This window comes from Ananas comosus, linkage group 21 (genome assembly GCF_001540865.1).
Source record: "Ananas comosus cultivar F153 linkage group 21, ASM154086v1, whole genome shotgun sequence".
Lineage (NCBI taxonomy): Eukaryota > Viridiplantae > Streptophyta > Magnoliopsida > Poales > Bromeliaceae > Ananas > Ananas comosus.
Window position 1 is genome coordinate 9,632,965 of NC_033641.1, and position 21,957 is coordinate 9,654,921.

Consider the following 21,957-nt stretch of genomic DNA (forward strand, 5'->3'; position numbering starts at 1 on the left):
TTATACGAGCTGTTCCCAACACTTTTTCGACAAGGGAATTGTACGTAGATTTTGCTCTCACCTCTTTGAATCTTTAAATGCGATATGAGCTATGTAACATATATTTATACGAACTTATTTTGTTACATAATTAAGGCCATCTATACATGTAAGCCCCACCACCTTTTCCTATTAATTTGTTTATATACATCAATTTAAGGCTACATGGTACTTACGCTGGTCGATCTTGCGTTATAGGAATAATGATGCCGATGGTGGGACTAGTAAATTATATGTACACTATATTGGTAGGAAAGAATAGACATAGAATAGTTGGAGGGTGAGAAGTTGAAGGGTGAGAAACCTTTCCTTTTGCGAGGCCGCGGGTGTGTATGTACGTACGGCATTTGGATGATCAAAGAGGTGAAGTCCCGGCCCTTGGAAGCCGATCGCACGCCGCACGAATCCATCCGATTTGTTCCTTCTCGTTATCGTAGACCACCATGAGGTCTTGCATTGATATGTCTATCACAATCCGCCAAACAAAACACGCCAGTTGCGAAGATCATTGAATGTTGAATGTTGAAAGAGAACTCTTTTGAATGGAGGAAAATTTTCTGTTCGACGCATTTACCTCCGATGACGTTGAGCTCGTTGAGCCCTACTTCCGTTCCGTTGAGAATGCCCAAGCACGCGTTGCCGTATTTCTGGTACGAACGGGAGCGTCAGCAGTGCTCATGAAGTATATCAGTTTGTATTCGTGGGTATGTAAGCGTGCATTGAGACGACGTCGGCACTTACAGAAATGATAAGGTAATTCTCCGGAGGCATCTCCAAGAGCGCTCGCCTCCCGTTAACGAAGTTCAGAATCAGGGTCGTGAAATACTTCCTGAGATCGAGCGGAGACCTGAACGGTTTTCGTCCTCGCCAGCAGAGCGGTAACGATGGGTCGTCGACCGCCTCTTTGAGCGGCTTCTTGGAAAGCTCTGCTTTCAACTGCAGTATCAGAAGCCAAAACCATCATCAAACTGTGAGGTCAAATTAATAGAAAAAGAAGTGCTTTTACGTCCTGGTAAAAATGAATAGGGAGGTAGTCTCTGAGCGCATTCTAATACGCAATTAGACTGGGCAACTTTGATCTTTAAGCAACTTCATCATCAGAGTACTCTTTCTTTGAACTCGCCTACACCGTAAAATGCGTGTACGTGTAGATATGTATGCGTGTATCGTGTATCGTATGTGTGTGTTCAATTGATCGGCGGAGGTTTACTGCTGAGACAAGTGCTTGGTATGGCTGGTAACCGAAGTAGGTGTAGGAGCTGCCGCTATCGATTACGACTTCCATCTGCTTCACTCCCAGAGGACGCGTTCCGAAGTAGAGGGTCGCGGGTCCGGGCGAGTAGTGACTTCTGCGATCAACATCACCAGCACCGTTATGGATGCATCAGATGCATAGCAATAGTTTCATTCTGTTTTGATGGTTAAGTATATTTTAAAAACAGAAACGCGAGAATCGAACCTGAATGCGCTGCGCAACATGGGCGCCCAAGTCACCTTCGAATACGGCACCAAGTCGTCCCCGAAGAAGAGAAACCCGCCGCCCTTCCGACTAAGGCAATGGCCCATCACGTTCCTGGTGATCCCCTGCTCCTTGAGCTGCGACACCACGCCCGTCTTTCCGTTCCCGAGCCCGAGCACGCCGTCGGTCGGCGACGGCGAGTTGGGGTTCCCGAATTGCTGGTCGTACCCGCACCTGCGAATTGCGAAGCAATGAGAGCACATACTTTACGTGCCAGTTTACCGTGCACAAATTCTCAGCAACCCTGTGTGTGTGTGGATATATAGAGCCTTAGACTATGAGTTATGCTCATACATTTGTATCCTCTAACAGTTTTCCGCTGCAGCAGAAGCAAAAGTTGTTGTGTTCGAGTACGTGCGTGAAATAGTTTCGGCAAATGGCGGCAACGAGAATTCGAGATACGAACCCGAAGGCGAGGGAGGGACGGACGAGGGAGGTGTTGGCGAGGCGGAGGGAGAAGGCGTCGGCGACGAGCACGCCGAGGGAGGAGCCCGTGTCGGCGTACTGGATCTCGTAGTCGCACTGCTGCTGCTGCTGCTCGCAGTCGTGGCGGCCGGTGGTGGACAGGTGGAGGGCCTCGCACAGCGGGTCCTCGCACGCCACCAGCTTGCTTACCTCCGGCCGGTAATAGGGATGCGGCCCCTGCATGCATGCATGTTGGTATTATAATAGAATAAATAATTTTAAACAAAATAAAATAAATCATAGGCTACCGCAACGCAATAAATAAGAAAAACAAAAAATGTACAAGGACCCTCTCAGTAATAGGCACAAATTTAATTAATTATCAAGGCTAGGATTACTATACTCTTATGAGTATAAAATTTTTTATATTCATAAATTTTCTGTCGTTAGATGAATAGATGTGCGGTTAGAATAACGGAACCGGTAATTTCAACAAAATGTCATGTCAAATGAAAAAAAAAAAATGTAACTTTTTTTTTAATTGTTGTGTATTAATTTTAATTTTTTTTCCCATCTAAATAAGTCGAAGATTTTACCAATTTGGTTGATAATTTTATCAAATTTAATAGTTTAAACTATTTTATAACAGATATATGGAATTAATTAGTTGTTAATAAACGGTCAATTTTAGGAGGGCTTTTTTATAAAATGACTTTCCAAAAATTTCAAATTAGCAAAATAATCCTATCTAAATTTTATTTAGAAAACTAATCTTCCTTTCGCTACGTTGGATTTGATTCACCGTCTTTATCGCCTTTATATATATATAATGAAGGCGGTAAATTATTCATTCACCGTCTTTAGATATATATTATGAAGATTCACCGCTTTCATTATATATATATGTGAAGGTAGTGAATGATTCACCGCATTCATAGCAAAAATCTAACGTAACGCCTACGTGGCGAAAGGAGGGCTATTTTTCTAAATAAATTTTTGACAAAATTATTTTTCTAATATTAAAATTTTGGAGGATTATTTTATAAAAAAAGCCCATTTTAGGATGCTCAAGGGTAGAGTGGTCTCCACTCTCCAGGTCTCCCACCGTTCCCATGTTTATTTAAAGTTAAAGGAGCCATTTCAAAATAGAGTATTCTACTTGTACACCCTCAAGCTTACGGTTTATAAATTTTATAACCTCTATGTCAGGGTTTATAAAAATTCAAATAATTTTTATTAAAAATAAAAATATTAATATAACAAGTAAAAAATTAACGGTTTTTGAATAGAGCAGTATAAAATGTACACACCACTTTAGAATATACTAGTAGTTCTTTAAGATGTAAGTATATTAGTACGTCCAAAAATAAGTATATATCTTATTGAATTGATATGTTTCATTATGGTTAACAGAAAAAATTTTTATTGTATTTTTTTTAATAAAAAAATATAATTTGCTTGTTACTGATGATGCGGTGTAAGTGTGATAGTATAGACTTTTTTTAGTTAATGGATCTCTATACATTTTTTCCTATTTTTTTCTCATTCTTAAAATAGTAGCCTTCGCACATCATCTTAGAACATTATTATGAGATTGATATGAAAAATAATTGGTAAAAATGTACGAAACTTAACTCAACTATCACTTATTTGAATCCGAATATCTATTCTTTAAATTTTAACTTTACCATCCGACCTTCTAATTTTTTTTATTTGAACCGGCCAGTAACTTTTTAACTTCAAAATTTAAAAACGTTATTTACCTTAAAGATTTAACTAGAATATTTTATGTAATTGACGTAGTTATAAATTTATTAAAATAAAAAATTAGTTTGTATGTTAAATCCTAAAAACTGTCAAATTATTTAAATGAAATAAATTAAAAAATTGAGTACTAAAATTAATATTTTAAAAATTAAAAAATCAAATCAAAATGTTCTACTGATAAATTTTAACAATTTTTTCCGAAATAATAAATCGATCTAAATTAAGAATGAGAGAGAGAGAGAGAGAGAGGAGCTGAGATTGTGTATTATTACGGGGGAGCAGCTAACGCAGGGAGCGTCGCATTGGAGCCAAGTGAGGTCGCTCCCCGTGTCCACATCCAGGAAGTAGGGTTTCGGAGGCTCCCCAATGCTCATCGACACGAAGTACAACCTACAAAATCGAACGTGATCGCGATTACCGATTCTCAAAACCCTAATCGGCTCCGATCGAATCAAAAACGAGATCGACATCGATCAAGGCGATCGGGATTTACCCGTGGGGATACACGTCGCCGTAGAGGGGGAACACGGTGGAGGAGGTCGCCGGAGCCGACGACGACGACGACGAAGTCGTCGGCGGCGGTGGCGGCGATTTCGAGCTCTTCGTGGAGGGGAAGGCGGCGGCGGAGGGGGAGGGGGTTAGGGTTAGGGTTAGGATTATGGCGGCGGCGACGAGGATCGCCATTAGAGGCGGCGGCATAGTGGTGGCGCGGCCCATTGTCAGGGTCTAGGGTTTCGATTTGTGGGGGAAATGGAGAGAGAGAGAGAGAGAGAGAGAGAGAGGAGGAGAGGGAAAGGAGACGACCTTCAACATGGGAGAGGTGAGGAGTATTTATACGGTGAGATTAAAAATTTATTTATATCTTATATTAATATTAATTAAAAAGAAAGAAAGAAAGGGGTTAATTGGAAAGTTGCCCCCTCAACTTTATCGAAATTTTACCTTGGCCCTATTCTTCCTTGAATTTTTAATAATGTAATAAATTAGTCTATTTTATTATATAATAATATTATTTTTATTAATAAAATGATAACACATATGTACTAAATAGACATATTTTGACGAGATATTTGGCGCCAAAAAAATCGCATCCATATGAGCTTTGTTAAATAGTAAGATTCAGTTTCTATTTTTAATGTATATTTATGGTGTCTAAAAATTACTTATTCGATATTTATATTATTTTTTTTATCAATAAAATCAACAAACAAATTAGGTCGCTTTGGTATATTAATAAAAAGTTAAGAAATTTAAAATTTATTTTAAAAGAATAAAGCACAAATTTGAAACTTAGATAAAAATTTCAATGCTAGTAATTCAATTACTCGAACAAAAGTATTTAGATGGTAAATACTCCTAATTTGAACATATTTATTTCTCTCCTAGACTTAGTAATTTTCTTTTATGTTAATATAAAAAAGTTTCGTGAACTATATAATAAAAAAATTGTAAAATTTTCACGTACGTATATACAGATATACTGGTAATAATTTTTTTTATTTATTAAACAATTTCTCTCCCCTCCAAATATTCTAGGTAATAATGCTTGGAGAAACCATTTTGTACTCTAAAAATAATATTTATTTTAATAAAAATAAAATTTGGGAAAATATAAAATAGGATTAAAATAGGGTAAGGGAAAGGCATAAGAGTCTTTATTCCAAACCCTAGCTTGGCTTTTGTTTGATTCTAGGCTTTTTGTTGTAAACCTATTAAGTGTGCATAAAGGAAGGGTGTTTACTTTTGCACATTGGTGGTTAATATTCCTCCTTTCCAATGTGGGCTTCTTTTCTTTTCTATTGATCATGGTTTTCCTTTTTTTTTTAATATTTTATTTTATCACCTTTAGAAAACTTATTTATTGACTTTGACTTTATTCTGGGCCCACATTTGCCATGTCATATATATTGACTCATGATGAGAATGATATTTCTCACTACTACATGCACCTTGGGATGTTCCCAAAAATATTTTCTAATGTGATGGTATTACTATTGAATTATATTAAATAATTATGGGAAAATTTCAAAAAACCCCCTGTGATTTCGTCGTTTCTCATTTTGCCCCCCTGTGGTTTAAAATGTATCAAATTGCCTTCCTGTGGTTTCGTTTTTATTTTTTCGGTAGCTTTTTCGTTAATATTTCATTAAATTATATACAAAAAAACTTTAGATACCCATCTAGATTTATCAAATATGCACTTTAGTACTCTTTAATTTTAACTTTATCACTGATTTAAGAAAAAAAAATAATAAAATTGATAAGAAAAAGAGAAAAAAGAAACCACAGGGGGGCAAATTGATACATTTTAAACCATAGGGGGGCAAAATGAGAAACTACGAAACCACAGGGAGGTTTTTGAAGTTTTTCCAATAATTATTGTTATTAAAAGCTTGCATAATTAGAGAACAGGTGTTTTAGTTTTTATAGGTTTCTATTATAATTAATTTTCTAATTAATGCAAGTTCACGTTTTGAATTTATCAAAGAAAAAATTTAAATCTAAATTTGAGAAAAAAATTTGTGTATAAATATTAAAATATTATTATATGACAATTTAAACTTTCGAAGAATAGCAGTAATTTTATATAATTTCGTATAATATAATACATGATATCATAATAGAAGATTCTAAATTCAAATTTCATCAGACTCTTAATATTGTTTGATTATTTTATATTTAATTAAGTTCACATCTTAAATCTATCAAAATATCTAAAACAACGATTGTTTCCTTCGAGCACACATCTATTCTTCCTAATTAGATTGGTTATTTATATTTCGGACTTTGCAACTAATAAGACATTAACTTTTGACTAAATTAATCACTAAATAGCAATGTTTTAAAGATCTTATCATGTATGGACCTAAAAATATTACTGATCAGTATAGAGTCACCACTTCTACTGGTTGAATTAGTGATATCAGCATGCCATTATAAATATTCAGTTATTATTTTTAAGTTTATTATATAAAAGATATGTATATATTATTATTTTAGTATCATACTTAATTATAAAATATTAATTTTCACACCAAATTAAATATATATAATTTTTTAAATTTTACTTTTTATAAACTAATTTGTAATAATAAAAATAAAATCAACTGAGTTAATTTTAAGCCTTTGAATTTTAATATAACTTCATAAAAAAATTCAAGCTAGTTTGACTAAAATTGAAACAGTTCATTGGCTTGATAGTTGAACCGGCTGTTCGAATGATTCAAATAATTTTTTGACTTATTCAGATCAAAGGATTGAATTCTATGTAGTGGGTCGTGGTTGGACGAATCAAATTGGCCAATTTGATTTGGTTATAAATCATTGCTAAATAGTTGTATGAATAATGACATTTAGTATTAAAATCTCATAATTTGGAACGCGCTTTTGAGACTAATAATATTTAGTTTTTATATATATAATACATATAGTATTAGGCCACTATATTATTAATAGCACTACGTCATTGATGCTATTAAATTTTCGACTTTTAGATTAAGAGATGTATGGCTAAAATTATAATGTCTCCTAATTCCAAACTCTTTCAAGACTATGGAGAGCATGAATTAGTTCATAGTCAATTCAAAAGCACAACAAAGACCTCCACACACCGACCGTTTCTGGAGCAAATGGCAAAGGGCTCGATAGTTGGTATCCGATGTCTCAAGTTCAAATTATAGTTGATTCACATTTCCAGCTAAGTTTATTTCTAAATGAAATAAATGAAGTGGGTAGCGTGCCGCCTTTCTCTCAAAGACAAAAGAAAAAAAAAAGACCTCCACACAAATAAAAGGCAAGCTCCTCAAAAATCTAACAATTGCAGTTCCAAAACTTGGTCTTACATATCAAATTAAATAAAAGAAGTAAAAAAAGGGAAGAGGACCCTACTAGGGGNCGCGGCCGCGGGCCTTGCAGTCAAGGAGGGTCTTGCTGTCCTTGTCGAGCTTGAGCTTGGTGATGACGACTTTGGAGGGCACGAGGCCGACATTGACGGTGGAGCCGTTCACCTTCTCGCGGGTGATGTGCTCGACACCTGCGGGTTGTACTACATGGCAACACCCAATCGATCTCTTCTTCGCTGACCTACCTACCTATCTACCTATAGGGTTTGGAACGCTGGAGAGCAATATCATCCTAACTGCACATTCTTTTATCTAAGAATCGAAAATGTAATAGCACCAAACATGTGAGACTTCAGATAGTCCTATATATGAGATATAATAGGGCTAAACTCTTAACCCGGTTTAAGCATTTTGGGTGGTGGCAAGGCCCAAGAGATTAAGAGAATTAAGCATACTAGGACGGGAGTAATCTTAGGATGGGTGACCCCCTGAAAAGTTAGAGCGTCACAAAACACTTGCTATTATTAATAGTATAATAGCTTAATTCTATGTATAGATATAGGTAGATGCCCCTGTTTGGATTAAGCGAACCAGGTCGAAACCTGGCCCAACCCAACCCAAATCACACACACAAACATAGGCTCGAATTAAAGATCAAATCGAATTCCAAATTCTAAGCCAATGAGAGCCCATCCCGTCCCCACTCTTCTCGTCTCCACCAAACTCCGCCCCTCTCACGCACCATCACCGCTCGTCGCCACCATGAACGAGCGTCGTCGCCGTATAAAACCCCTCCTTGCCACCCCTCCCCCTCCAAACCCTAACCCTAACCTCAAAAACTCCACCGTCCCCTCCATCCCCACGCGTCGATCCCTCCCCCTCGGCGATGGCGCCGCCCCCGCCCCCGCCCATGGCGGAGCGTGGGAGCCCCTCCCCCTTCCCCGCTCCGAGCTCTCCCTCCCCCTCACCCTCCCCACGGGCCAAACCTTCCGGTGGCGCCGCACCTCCCCCGGCCTCTTCACCGGCGTCGTCGGCCCCCACCTCGTCTCCCTCTCCCACCTCCCCGACGACCCCCGCGGCGGCGTCGCCTTCCTCCTCCACGGCGGCGGCGGCGGCGCCGCCGCCTCCGCCGCGGCGCGCGCCGCAGTTGCCGACTACCTCAACGTCGGCGTCTCCCTCGCCGAGCTCTGGCGCGGCTTCGCGGCCGCCGATCCGAGGTTCGCCGAACTCGCGGAGACGCTCGGCGGCGGAGCCCGAGTGCTTCGCCAGGATCCCGTAGAGTGCCTCTTCCAATTCCTCTGCTCCTCCAACAACAACATCGGGAGGATCGAGAAGATGGTCGGGGTGTTGTCGTCGTTCGGGAACTACCTTGGATCGGTCGGAGGATTCGACTTCCACGAATTCCCCTCGATCGATCGCCTCTCGTTGGTGTCGGAATCGGAACTCCGAGAAACCGGATTTGGTTATCGGTTTGTCTTTTTCATCTCAATTCTACACTTTGTTCATTCATTTCGATCAGCTTTTGCACAAATGAATACTGATACTAGTAGTATTAAATGGAGTAGATCAAACGAAGTAGATAGAACTGCTTTGTGTGTAAAAGGATCTGAGAAATGTGAACTGAAATGGACCCAATTTTGTGCCGCAAATCCATTACTGAATTGATTAGGCTTAATATAAATCTGTGCTAAATCATGTTCCTAGTTTATTTTATTCCTCTCCTTTATGATATGATGCACATGAAATATCATCATGATGTTACTAGTAGAGAATCATGGCTTAATGTTGAAACACACTTTGGATATTGTTTGGCAAATTCAGTTTTTGAGGTAATTGAGTTTACTTTTTCGTGCCAGTGTAGACTAGTTTCAGATCATCTTTTTTTAATCTCTGAATTATATTTTGATACTAGAGTGACTTCGCATGGTAGAATGGCCTTTTTGTTTTTTCTACTTGGTTGAGTTTCATACTAAGTTAATCTTATTGGTAGAATGGCTAATATAAAATGCTAGATGTCGCAGTTTCTTTTACTTTACTAGATTACTTCATCTTACAATAAATGAGTCTATTTAAGTTTTAAAGTGAAATTTCATACTTGCTGAAATAATTCCAATCTATATCTAGTGTATAGACTCTGTTCTTGCATACTATCCTTCTAGTTGGAGGATCGAAATTGTTATTCCTTCACATTGGTTTCACTTTTGCTGCTTCGATAATGTAAATGTACGATTACTTGCTCTAAATGTTTTCTCTTAGCAACTCACCCTACGCCTATTCTCCATGAATCCAAAAAACTGCGATACTTTCTTATCAAGAAAAATCAGCAATTCTCAAACTAAATTGCTGTCTTGAAGTTTCAAGCTTCTCTAATCTCCCTTCCAGATTCATTTCATGTTAATGCTTATAGAATGTAAAGAATGGTTTTTTTTTTTTTTGAGAAAAATGCAGGGCGAAGTACATAGTTGGCACTGCTAAAGCTTTGTTGGCAAAGCCCGGTGGGGGCGCAGAGTGGCTTTCCTCTCTTCGCAGGTTGGATCTCGATGAGGTGATCGATGCTCTCTGTACTTTGCCTGGGGTCGGGCCAAAAGTCGCCGCTTGTGTTGCTCTTTTCTCCCTCGATCAGCATCACGCCATTCCAGTTGATACCCATGTTTGGCAGGTGTTTTATCCCTTCTTCATATTTATTTTTCATAAAAAGTTAGTCAGGGCTTTTCCTCTATTTTCGACATATGAATGCTCGTCTCCTTTTCCTTTACCATACCACTAGATTGCAACCCGATATTTCATACCGGAGCTTGCGGGCAAGAGCCTGACCCCGAAGCTATGCAGTCGAGTGGCCGACGCCTTCGTTACGAAATTCGGGAAATATGCTGGGTGGGCGCAGAATGTACTCTTCATTGGTGAACTATCTTCTCAAAAAGTTATTCTCTCGTCAGCGAATAATACTGCTGATAAGAAAGAATCTACAAAGCGGAAGCGTGGGGGAAACAATATCGTAGTCGCTGCAGCACTATGTGGAGAGTAATTTAACATTGCTGCGTAATCTGCTGTGCAGCTGTGATCAATTTCAGCTTCAGCGGTTCGGTTGGCGTAATTGCAGTTTTGGTTTTAAGGCAAGTTTCTGGAGAGTAGAAGCATTAATTTCACTGTCGACCACGACCACGATGACACCAAGGAGATCCGTGCCTAACCGTGAGCTTCATTTTGGATTTTTCTTCTTTTCATGAAAGATGACTGTGGACCTTTCCGAGGGAAAGTTGTTTGTAAGGAACTGAGCCCACAACTCGCCGGCAAATCTCCTCAGCATCGTCGTCGTTGGTGACAGAACAAGTGTTTCTAGTTTTACCCAACGTGGCTTATCGTCGAATTGCAGTTTCACCAGCTTAGCGGAAAAGCTGATTCACGGATGGCTCTGAAGCCCCATAACCAAGTTATTTTATAGCTCAATTGGCGAGCTGTTCTCCGAGAAACTGAGGGAGATATTCATTGGCATCTGATTTTGTAAGCAATTCTAGAGCTTTTATCCATTGATCAGTTGAAACTAACCAATATTTCTCTAGATTCACTGCTGCAGAAACAGAAGCAGCTAAAAAGGTTGTGATTGAACTCTTTTTACACCTCAATTGTTTACAGGAAAAATGGTGCTCATGCTCACAACATTCGGATGCGAGCATCGCGTGTTCTACGTAATTACTCCTGAATCACAGCTCGTGTATTTTACACCTGCATCTTGTGTTCATCATTCTTGAGACAAGTATATATCCTAGCTGCAATTTTTTGCAAATCACCCCTTACTTTTCGGTTTTTTGCAATTCAGTCCACTTTTTAGCTTCACAATATTTTCATGAAATTTCCCATTGTCAGAGTCAAACCAACGCCGGCCTTGCCCTTGACATAGACACTCACCTATTATTACTCCCTTGTCCTTTTCTCTCTCTTTCTCTTTCCTAAGTCCAAGTATATGCTTATTAAACGAAATTTTGCCTAACTAACTTGTCTCTTCCCCTTCAATCTCGCCACCACCGATAATCGCCTCATTTGCGCCGTGTTCGAGTCGTGTTGTGTCCCGAACAACTCCGTATATAAATAACAAGAGAGGGAGAGGGAGAGAGAGAGAGACCAATCAACAAAACCACTATGGATGAATCCTTCAGGAGAGCAGGATCCATTCCCTTCAAATGGGAGATACAACCAGGTGTTCCAAAACCTTACCCTTCCTCCCCCTCTCCCTCACCAAAACCACCACCACACCCACCAAAACTAACCCCACCCCCTCCTTCTAAAAAGACCAACCACTCTTACAACCCCTCTCCCCCCTCCTTCTCTTCACCGTGGCTTCCGCCGCCGCCGTCGCAGCTATCGCGCGATCTCCGCGACCCCTCCCCCGCCTCCACACCACCCTTCTTCCGCCGGTCCTCTTCTGCGTCCCCCTCCAAAAGGCGCCCCACGTCGAAAGCAGTGCATGCTAGTATGGATTCTCCTCGCCAGCGACTTGTCACTACTCCGGTCTCGCAGGGCTGCTTCGTCATGCCGTCGCTGCGACGCAAGGAAGAGAAGAAGAGCTTCGTAGGCGGCGGCGGCGGCGGAAAAATCAACTATATTGCTTTTCGATCGCCACGCCGATCGGTGTCGGCTCGGAGTTTGCCTTTGTACTACGCACCGCCGTCGTATAACTTTGCATCGTCATCGTCATCGTCATCGTCATCGTCGACGCCTTCTAGAAAGAAGGATGGACGTGAGAGGGATGAGATGACGGTGGCAAGTGGCTGGATGATTTGAGAAGAAATCAAGGATCAACATATAAATATATTTTTGTCAATTTTTTTTTGTAATGTGAGTTAGCAAAATTAATATGTGTCGTGTGCGCCTTGATTTGCATTATTTCTATTTCGATTAAATAGATTCTTCCTAGCACACGTCCAGCATTGTATCCAAATAATCTGTTCCGCACCAAATTTGAATCAAATTTAATAAAATTCAGATGAAAAAAATTCAGCTAATTAATATATTTTTTTTGTTCGAATCAACTTAAAATACAACTAAATTTAACGATTTTGATAAAATATAACGAATAACAATTAAATTCTCACAAAGTCCAACATTAAACAATAGAAGTTGGATGAGAGTTACTTAATATATATCATGAGAAATCCAACTAAATCTTTCCGAACTAGATAAAATTTAATCAAGTTATGCTACCTAACTTAGAAGGAAAAAAATGTATAATAACCCCCAAACTTTGGCTATTTTGTAGAAAGTGACTATACTTTCAACTTTGGCAACTACATTTCTTAAATTTTATCAAATAATTTTGACATGCTCTCCCTTCGATCGAAGTTGCTAATTATATAATCATTTTGACAGCACGTGGCGTAGATAATTTTATAAGACTCATAATATAGAGAAATATATATTTTTTTCTCTTTTGGTTTTAATAATTAAACATGAAGATTGAAAATTAAGGTACACTTAACTTCAATTTTTGTTGTTTTTTCTGTATGTTAGAATACGAAATATTTTGTTTTTTTTTTGTATTTTTAAACTTCATAAGATTATATATAAGATATATGATCAAAACGGCTGTATAATTAGTAACTCTGATTTAAGTAAAAAATGAAATAAAAGATCTATAAAATTAGTTAACATAATTTAAATATTTAATTGTCAAAATTGAAATGGGGACTACATCATCTGAAGAAATTATTGCCTGCATAGTTTGGATAAGCACATCTTATAAATCACATCTTGAAAAGCTACAACTGAGGCTTCAAAATCAAACTATAATTAATATGAGGTATTAATTTATTAGAGATATGATACGACATTTTATGATTATTAGTGTAGAAACTCGCGCGATGCGGCGGATATAATCATATTTGATTAAATTTAATAATATAAATTTTTTTAAAATTTTTAGAATAAAATTATAATTCAATGAAAAACAATGAAAGATAAAAAAAAGTTATAGGAGAAAAAAATTTGTTATATAGAAATTGGACTCCTTTATACTCTTTTTTAGGACATTTTCTATTAATACCGACGATTTTGTTAAGTACCATAGTGCCTTCAACCCCTTTTCGGTAAGTTCATATCTTAGCCGATACTTTTCGTTCTCAGAGGCCATTAGAGAAAAGGGATACACAACCTTTGCATAACTATACATTACAAATTTATGTGATCGAGATCGAGGGAGGAGGGTTCGGGGCTAGGGTTAGAATTCGACTCACCCGACGTTGACGGCGAGGGCGAGGGCGGCGCGCCTGCAGGGCTTGAGGTTGGAGCGGACGTAGTATGCGAGGTCGTTGTCAGGAACGCCGTAAGCCGTGCCCACAGGCTTCTCGAGCAACGCCTCTTAGAAAATAGAAACTAATGAGGCGGGAGGTCGAAACAGCGACGTTACAGAAAAGGAATTAATGAGACGGAAAGCAGAAGATGCATATATTACGGAAAAGGAATTAATGACACGAGGCAGACGTTACAGAGAAAAAATTAATGAAACGGAAAACCGAAAAGACAGACGTTACGAGGAAGGAGAACGGTCGCAATAATTGGAGAGTAAAAATTTTAAGAAGTGATTATGGTACTGCCAAGTGGCAAAAAATTATGAGAAATAATGTATGTGTATAAAAATAATTGGAGAGTAAAAATTTTAAGAAGAAGAGATTATGGTACTGCCACGTGGCAAAAGATTATGAGAAATAATGTATGTGTATAGATACAGATATAGATAATATAGGTATTAAATTGTGATTCTATTATATTATTTATTAAATATTAAATACAGTATATGTACGGATACACCGGGCTCAGGCTAAAATTTCTCCATCAATCAACGCGGGTCGTACACAACTACTCCGCATCCGAATAAACCCCTCCCATTTCGCGCCACGTGTCCCCCGCGTCGCGGACTCGCCGACGAAATTAAACCCAGCACGAAAAATCCGCTCGCGTCCGCGGCCCGAGGGGGACACGTGGCGCTCATCGAGGCAGGTTGGATCAAACCCCGTCGCATCGTCCCCAAACCCTTCTCACCTCGCCATCTCCTCGCCCTCTTTTCTCTCTCGCCCCTCCAATCTAGGTCGTACTCTCATCGTCCGATCCCCCTTTCTCTCTCTCTCTCACTAAATCGAAGAGAAGCTCACGAGAATCGCGGCGTTAGGGCCAGGTGAGTCGTCCCTGTTCGATTCGATCTCTTCAAACCCTTTTCCCCCAACGCTTCCCCTTTTTTTCCCGTTAATTTCCGTCAACAACGGCCAAATTTTCGAATTTGGTGGTAAAATTTGAATATTTTCTCCCGCCCGATCCGTTTCCGGTGCAATTTGGTGCGCAATTCGAGCTTTTTGCGTGTAAAAATCGCATCTTTCGAGGGTTGGAGTGGATATAGTTGGATTTGAAGCGGGGGAGGCGATGTCGAGCTCCGCGGAGAACGCCGAGAGCGCCAATGGTGATGATGCTTGGGTCCCGAAGATCGGTATGGTGTTCGAGAACGACGAGAAGGCCTACCATTTCTATTGCCATTACGGGAAGGAAATGGGGTTCGGCGTTCGGAAGCATTTGGTGAAGAGGAGATCCTCTGGTTTGGTGTACTCTAGGGTTTTTTCCTGCTACAAGGAAGGGTATTGTAGGACCACCAAGGAGGGGAAGAAGCCGCGCCCCGACGCGCGGAGCGGTTGCCAAGCTCACATGACTGTGAAGATCACGGACGACGGCCGTTTCCGCGTTAGCGAGTTCGAGCCGAATCATAACCATGAACTAGCACCGAAAGCGGTCGAAGAAGTAACCGCGACGCCGAGCAATGCTGGAGCTTCTCTTTCAAATATTGCTACATGTCGCCCCCGCTTCAAGAATTTTGTTTCGCCAAAGTGTATGAATGCTAAACGGGACGCCAGGATTGGTGCTGTTATGAGATGCGTGCAGAAGGGAATGCAGGAAAATAGAGAGGTTTACTCTTCGGTAGCGTCGTCGGAAGAGACGTATTATAATCTTTCAGTTGATAACAACTCTAATGAGTGTTGGGTGCCAAAGATTGATATGGAGTTTGAGAATGATGAGGAGGCTTATCTGTTTTATGTGAATTACGCGACGGCGATAGGGTTTAGCGTACGGAAGCATTTGATTAAAAGGAGGGCGTCGGGGATTGTGTTTTCGAGGGTCTATGTTTGCCACAAGGAAGGGTTTTGTAGAAGGAAAGAAGATCAGCAGGGGAGGTCTCCTAAGCCATACGATCGGACCGGTTGCCTCGCGTCGATGACGGTTAAGATCACGAAGAACGGTAGGTACCGTGTGAGTGCATTCGAGCCTAAGCATAATCATGCTCTTGTGATTCCATCGAAAGCTCACTTAGTTCGATGGCAGTGGCGGAAAGCGTTAGCGGAGACTCCAAAAGATTCCGTGGGTCCAGAAGACGATTCGAAAGTAGAATTAGAGTGTAGTGATGAACCAATTGATGAAGAAGATAAGACTTACCCAAATCTAACTTTTCGCAAGAACTATATACCATCGAGGTGCACAAATGCTATGAGATTGGGAGATCTAGGCGCATTGATGCAATACATGCATGAAAGGCAGGTAACCGATCCGTCGTTTTATTATGCATTGCAATTGGACCTAAATGATCAAGTAACCAACATATTTTGGGCGGATACGAAGTCTATTGTGGATTTTCATTGCTTCGGCGATGTCGTATGTTTTGATACTACATTTAAGACGAATGATGATGGCAGGCCTTTTGCTCCCTTTATCGGTGTCAATCATCACAAGCAAGCCGTTGTTTTTGGTGCGGCATTTCTTTATGATGAAAGGGAAGAATCATTTAAGTGGTTGTTTGAGACTTTTAAGAACGCTATGCACGGAAAACAGCCAAAGCTGGTTTTAACAGGCCAATCTGCGGCAATAAATAATGCGATAGCTACAGTGTGGCAAGGTACCGTTCATCGATATTGTGTATGGCAAATCTATAATGATGCTGCGAAGAACCTTAATATTGTTTTTGAAGGTTCGACAACTTTTGCCAAAGATTTCAGTAAATGCCTTTATGATTGTGATGATGAAGCGGATTTCTTATCGGGGTGGAAAAAGTTGCTAGAGAATTATGGTCTCCATAACAACGAATGGTTGGCTAAGCTATACCAAGAAAAAGAGAAGTGGGCTTTGGCCTATGATAGAGAAATATTTTCTGCAGATATTAAGAGCACGCTTGTGAGGGAAAATATGAATATTTTCCTGAAAAAATTCTTGGATTTGGAATTGGATCTATTAGATTTCATGAAACATTATGAAAAAGTAGTTGACGAAAGGAGGCAAGCGGAAGTGGAGGCTGATTTGAGTTCCAATCAAACTGTTCTGCAATTTCCCTCTTCAAAAATGTTAAAGCAGGCTGCAAACGCGTACACTCCTGCAGTGTTTAAGGTATTTCAGACCGAATTTGAATTCTCCATGGATTGTATGGTTTACAGCTGCGGTCAAATTGGAACGATATTTGAATACAAGGTCAATGAAGAGAACTCAAAAGAATGCATTGTCACATTTGATTCATCAAATGGCGCAATTACATGCAGCTGCAAAAGATTTGAGTTTGTTGGCATACAATGCCGCCATGTACTGAAAACCCTAGACATTATAAACATTAAGGAGCTCGCGCCTCAATATATTTTGAAGAGGTGGACTAAGGATGCAAAAACCATGAACTTACGGGACAATTGTATGCTCGCAACTCACGGTGACAGCAAGTCAACTCTTGCAAGGCGTTATAGCTCTCTATGTTGCATTTTTAATAAAATTGCTGTGAGGGCTGCGGAAGCTGTGGAGTCATATACATTTATTGAAAGCCTATCTGATCGGCTTATGAGCCAAGTGGTCCAAATTTTGCAGGCAAGACCGCCTGAGGGTCCTGAGGGTAGTTAGGTAATTTCACTCTTGCAACCGTTTTCTTTTTTTTTTTTTTAAATCCTCTATTTTATGCTTGACCAACTTACTATATGATCTGCAGTGTGTTTCAAGAACTTGTGGTTGCTGTGTCGGTGTGATGCTCTAAAATTTCGCGCTTGCATAGGTATGTATTTTCTTATCATTGTCCCGTGTGCGCATTTATGTTATATATGGTAATCTTATTCGTTTGAAACTAATGAGCTACCACATTGGAAGTTTGTACGTGAAACAATTTCGTATATGGTGTTTCAATACCATTTTATAATTTAGGATGATATTGGTATTTTTACATTGATGGCGCTAGTTGTAATGTAGGGTTATCCATGCTTGCTCTCCAACTGCTTTCAGGAATCCTCACGGATGGTGCAGAAATGCATGCTACAATGAATAACGAGCGAGGTAAGATAAGCAAGTGTTAATTTAGACCCGTAAAAATTAAACTTGTGCACGCCATGTAAAACAATTGCTTTTTTTATTGCTAATCAAGGTCTTATTCGTTAGATGCAAAGTTCTTGATAATCAAGGTCTTTTTCGTTGTCGACGTGTCTAGAGTTGTAGTGCTTTAACCATGCACATGGGAATTTACCATCAGGTGCTGCTTTTTCAAGTATTAGTTTTTGGAATGAGTGGATTAGAATGTTCTACTTGTTTCATTTTTCTTTTTTTTTTTCCTACTTCGTTAAGTGCTATGTTTGTCGGAGGTTCTATTATCTTTTTTTTATGCTACTATTCATTGATAAAAAAGAAAATTGGTCAGGGTTTGCTAAGTCTCTTGATTTTTGGCTCTCCAAGTAGTGATGATTTAAGATGGTGCTGCATTAAAATATATGCTTGATAACTATAAATGATCTAATGGGGATGCCGCGATATAGCTAAGATAACTGCTTTTTGCAACTTAGGACGTAAAAATTACGTGCTACAACTACTAATAACTCCAGCTAAGAATAAATTATGTCCATTTAAATGATTGTTTTATTCTATTCAGTGCCACCATTTTGCGTGTATGACAACCTCTGAACATTACTATGCAGGTTCGGATCATGTTCGCAGAGCTGCTTTTCGTTACAACTAGCTGTTAGGGCTTTGATAGGTGTTGGCTTTTACTAGCATAGAGTAAACTGTAAATGGAGAATGATTGATCGGCGCCGAACATAAGATTACAGCAATAGAGAGGAGGTACAGTTGAAATACTCGGAAAATATAGATTTTACCTCTTGCTTATCTATGTTTACTGGATTATACCTGACCAGGAGGCTCTTTGACATGTCCGAATAGCTGAAGCCGAAAACTACAAAAAAAATTGTACCATCCCCCCGTATGATTCATGTATAAATACTGAATTGTTGGCCCTTTGAGATCATAAAATTGTCGCTTCTCTTGTTGCATGATCAAACATTGTGTATGATATGGTGTACAAAAATTCCTTTTTTGGTTGTGCTCCTTTTCCTTTTCATTTGCGTTGATTGCATATTTTGATTTGAGTTGTAACTTGCTCTTTTGAAGAGGGAGAACAAGAATCATGGCTTGCGAGTGTATATTGAACTTTTCGCTTGTTCGGCCCTACTTTATGGTATGGTGTAATGTTGTTTGATAAAGTATTATATGAGAAGCGCTATCAAAAGTTTCTGCAATAGAAAGAATCGGTTTCAATGCTCAGAATTTGATTTGTGTTTATGTCGCAACGAAAGGTTCAAATTTTTATTTGCCAGATATGTTACTACGGTTTATGGCAGCTAAAAGTAGAAACAAAAGTAAGATCAAACAAGAGTGCAAAGTAACTGTAATTAGTGGACAAATAAGGATAAATTGTGTACTAATTTACTAATTAAGAAATGTAAAGGCAAAGCAATAGATGGAAACCTAAGTTCTAAGTATAACTTTTGTTTAAAAACATAATTTGTGGAACTCAAAAACTCTTTAATTTGAAGTCCCAAACTGATGTGTTCTTTGATGTTTAGAAAGATTTTATTATTAGACTCTTTTATTATTAGGATTTATAAGGGCCTCTCTAATTACTTGCAATATTTTTATTTGAAGTGTTTTAACAAAAATTTAAAAAAAAACTAAAATAGAGAAATTATCTGTATATCCTATAGCATAGAATTTGTAGTTCTCAAAAAAGAAAAAAAAAAAAGAAGTCTTTTCTTTTTTCTTTTTCTTTTTTCTTTTTTTTGCGGGTTCTTCGAAGCTAACGCACACGGATGCTTCCTCTCCGTCGAAGCTTCCCCCTCTTCTCCGAAACCCTAAAAACCCAATTCCTAGATCTACTTCGATCGAGAACTCTCATTTGAATCCATGGGAGGAATCGTCGATCCCCAGGGCTTCCATCCGTGGTTGTGGTGGGAGCTCGCGTCCCTCCTTGTCCTCCGCCCCCTCCTCGCCGTCGCCTTCGTCGTCTCCTTCGTCCTCCTCAGTAAGCAAAACCCTACTTCTCGTCCCCGTTTCTCCTTCCATTTGGTGTATCTCTTTAATCTGATTGTCGCTTTCGCTTCTTCTACATATGCGATTTGGATTGGATTGAATTGGATTGGATTAGGTTGGATTGTGGCGTGGAAAACGGTGTTGGTGCACGTGCCGCTCGTGCAGGAGATCTGCGGCCTCCGGAAGAAGCCCGTAAAGCCGAAGCCGGCGAATCGGCACCGCTTCTCCAACTTCTACAAGTCGCGCTCGGATCACAGGTCCATTTTTGTTTGATCTCATATGGAAGTAGAACAATTAGAGTCCCACATGAAGTGCCTGTGCATGTTTGGCCTCGCTTTTGCGATTGTCGCTTCCAATAGAGTAGTCGGAAGGAATATAAAAAATTCTATTTTTTCTGCTACAACAGGAATCAAAAAGAGATTTTGAGGTCTAAAACCGTAATCCCTATTTGTTGCTTCTGTTTTTGCTGTAGAGAGAAATGAATTTTAGTATGATGCTTCTTTTAAAAGCATTACTTACGCAATTCTAGTGTTTCCGCCCCAACGGGAATCAAAAATGAGATTTTGAGGTCTAAAGCCGTAATCCCCTATTTGTTGCTTCTATTCTTGCTGTAGAGAGAATTTGTTGAAGGAATTTAGTATAACGCTACTTCTAAAAGCGCTACTTAGACAACATTTTGTTCAATAGCACTAGAGCTTGTACTGTAATAGGAAGCAGAAATAAGAATTTCCATGCAACATTGCATTTATTATGCAAAGCTATTATTTCTGAGAGGAGGGCTTGTTGGCCCTTTAAAACCCACAGCTTGCTTCTTTGGTGTGTTTACTGTGCAATGTTGGATTCTTATTTCTTCTCTGTTTGAGCTGAAGCGAGCGACAAGGCCTGTCCGAGTTGGATTTCAATTTTGTTTGAAATCCTTCTCTTGTTTTCCAAATGTTGCTGAAGGTAAATTGTTGAGTGATTCGATCCTAGGCTAGAGAACCAAAAAGAAAAATTGCGCGCCAGCAACAAGTTTGACATAGCATCAAACAAAAGAAAGATAACAAAGGAGAAAAATCACACCGGATAATCCAAAAATTTTCAACCGAGGCGACATAATGTAGTAGTTAGTAAAGATTCTAGTTATTGAAGGCCATTTCTTGAGTTGAATGTGCCGTTGGAGGTAGAGAGTTCGCAAATTTTATCCTTTTTGAGCGGTAGGAGTGGATATTGCAGTTTAGAGGATTTCGCCTGTGATAAAACGAGAAGAAGATCCACATGGACCACATGGCTGATCTTAAACTGTTTTGCGTAATGCTTTGTTGCCGGTGTTTCTGCGATAGTGTTATTGTTCAATTCTCATTTACAGTTATTTCGGCTATACTTCAGTGACGTCTTAATTTGTGAAATTGTTGTTACCAATCTGAGACAAATTTGGCATACATCTTTTGGCGTCTTCAGAGAACTGTTGAGAAGCTCTTCATCGAACTGGAAATCGTTGTGATAGCGTAATTCGAGAGAATAAAATAGTTCATGTCAGTCACAGGATAATATGGGAGATAACATTTTGGGCAGTAACTGCAACTAATTATCTCCAGATAACAACATATTTTCCGTATTTTATTTTTCTTCATTCTTTCTGATTCTCTGTCACGCACTTCCGCAGGAGCGCAAAGCCCGAAGTTAAAGATAAATCTTAGACGACGGCTCTGTAAAGCTCAATCTCATCTCCGCAAGCAAGCAAGATTCGAAGTTCCGAAGCTACTTAAAGAGAAAATGTTCATCACACTGTATAAGACTTCTGGGAGAAGCACTTGTGAGCTTTCGAGTCGAAGTTTCGAGGTTGGCTTCTCCCACAAGTTGGAATCTCAGTAAGAGCTTTCTACAATTGATCATGTTAGTTTTTCGCATAGTACGGTATCCGAATACATCCTATGTACATACATTCATTTGGTTACAGATAATTGTAAATCATGCTTGTAATTACTGCTATATCGAAGCTCGAATACGAGACAGTTTCTTCTTAAAGTGAGATTTACTTTTGCCTTTTGTTTGAAA

General features: G+C 39.3%; 5 protein-coding genes across 8 annotated transcripts; 4 read left to right on the forward strand and 1 right to left on the reverse strand.

The window, feature by feature from the left end:
- Positions 65-4,542, reverse strand: LOC109726515 (aspartic proteinase Asp1-like). The gene is made up of 8 exons (XM_020256129.1): positions 4,224-4,542; positions 4,003-4,120; positions 1,965-2,200; positions 1,499-1,732; positions 1,250-1,388; positions 781-975; positions 614-686; positions 65-504 (listed from the first exon to the last, which is right to left on the reverse strand). Exons 1-8 carry the CDS (start codon positions 4,445-4,447, stop codon positions 395-397), a joined length of 1,329 nt encoding a protein of 442 aa, XP_020111718.1. The 5' UTR covers positions 4,448-4,542; the 3' UTR covers positions 65-394.
- Positions 8,181-11,117, forward strand: LOC109726716 (N-glycosylase/DNA lyase OGG1). Its single transcript, XM_020256496.1, has 3 exons — positions 8,181-9,041; positions 10,021-10,231; positions 10,340-11,117. Exons 1-3 carry the CDS (start codon positions 8,254-8,256, stop codon positions 10,595-10,597), a joined length of 1,257 nt encoding a protein of 418 aa, XP_020112085.1. The 5' UTR covers positions 8,181-8,253; the 3' UTR covers positions 10,598-11,117.
- Positions 11,683-12,563, forward strand: LOC109726717 (proline-rich receptor-like protein kinase PERK7). The gene has a single exon (XM_020256497.1). It carries the CDS (start codon positions 11,710-11,712, stop codon positions 12,349-12,351), a length of 642 nt encoding a protein of 213 aa, XP_020112086.1. The 5' UTR covers positions 11,683-11,709; the 3' UTR covers positions 12,352-12,563.
- Positions 14,613-19,130, forward strand: LOC109726627 (protein FAR1-RELATED SEQUENCE 7-like). 4 transcript variants are annotated; one of them, XM_020256336.1, is made up of 4 exons: positions 14,613-17,475; positions 17,561-17,623; positions 17,804-17,898; positions 18,531-19,130. In XM_020256336.1, exon 1 carries the CDS (start codon positions 14,980-14,982, stop codon positions 17,473-17,475), a length of 2,496 nt encoding a protein of 831 aa, XP_020111925.1. In that variant the 5' UTR covers positions 14,613-14,979; the 3' UTR covers positions 17,561-17,623; positions 17,804-17,898; positions 18,531-19,130. The 4 variants fall into 4 exon arrangements, with proteins under 4 accessions (XP_020111925.1, XP_020111924.1, XP_020111927.1 ...); XM_020256335.1 differs by having other exon boundaries at positions 17,815-17,898; XM_020256338.1 differs by having other exon boundaries at positions 17,848-17,898.
- LOC109726713 lies at positions 19,620-21,957 on the forward strand. The gene is made up of 3 exons (XM_020256491.1): positions 19,620-19,912; positions 20,036-20,177; positions 21,566-21,957. The coding sequence occupies exons 1-3, from the start codon at positions 19,795-19,797 to the stop codon at positions 21,597-21,599; spliced, it is 294 nt and encodes a 97-aa protein (XP_020112080.1). The 5' UTR covers positions 19,620-19,794; the 3' UTR covers positions 21,600-21,957.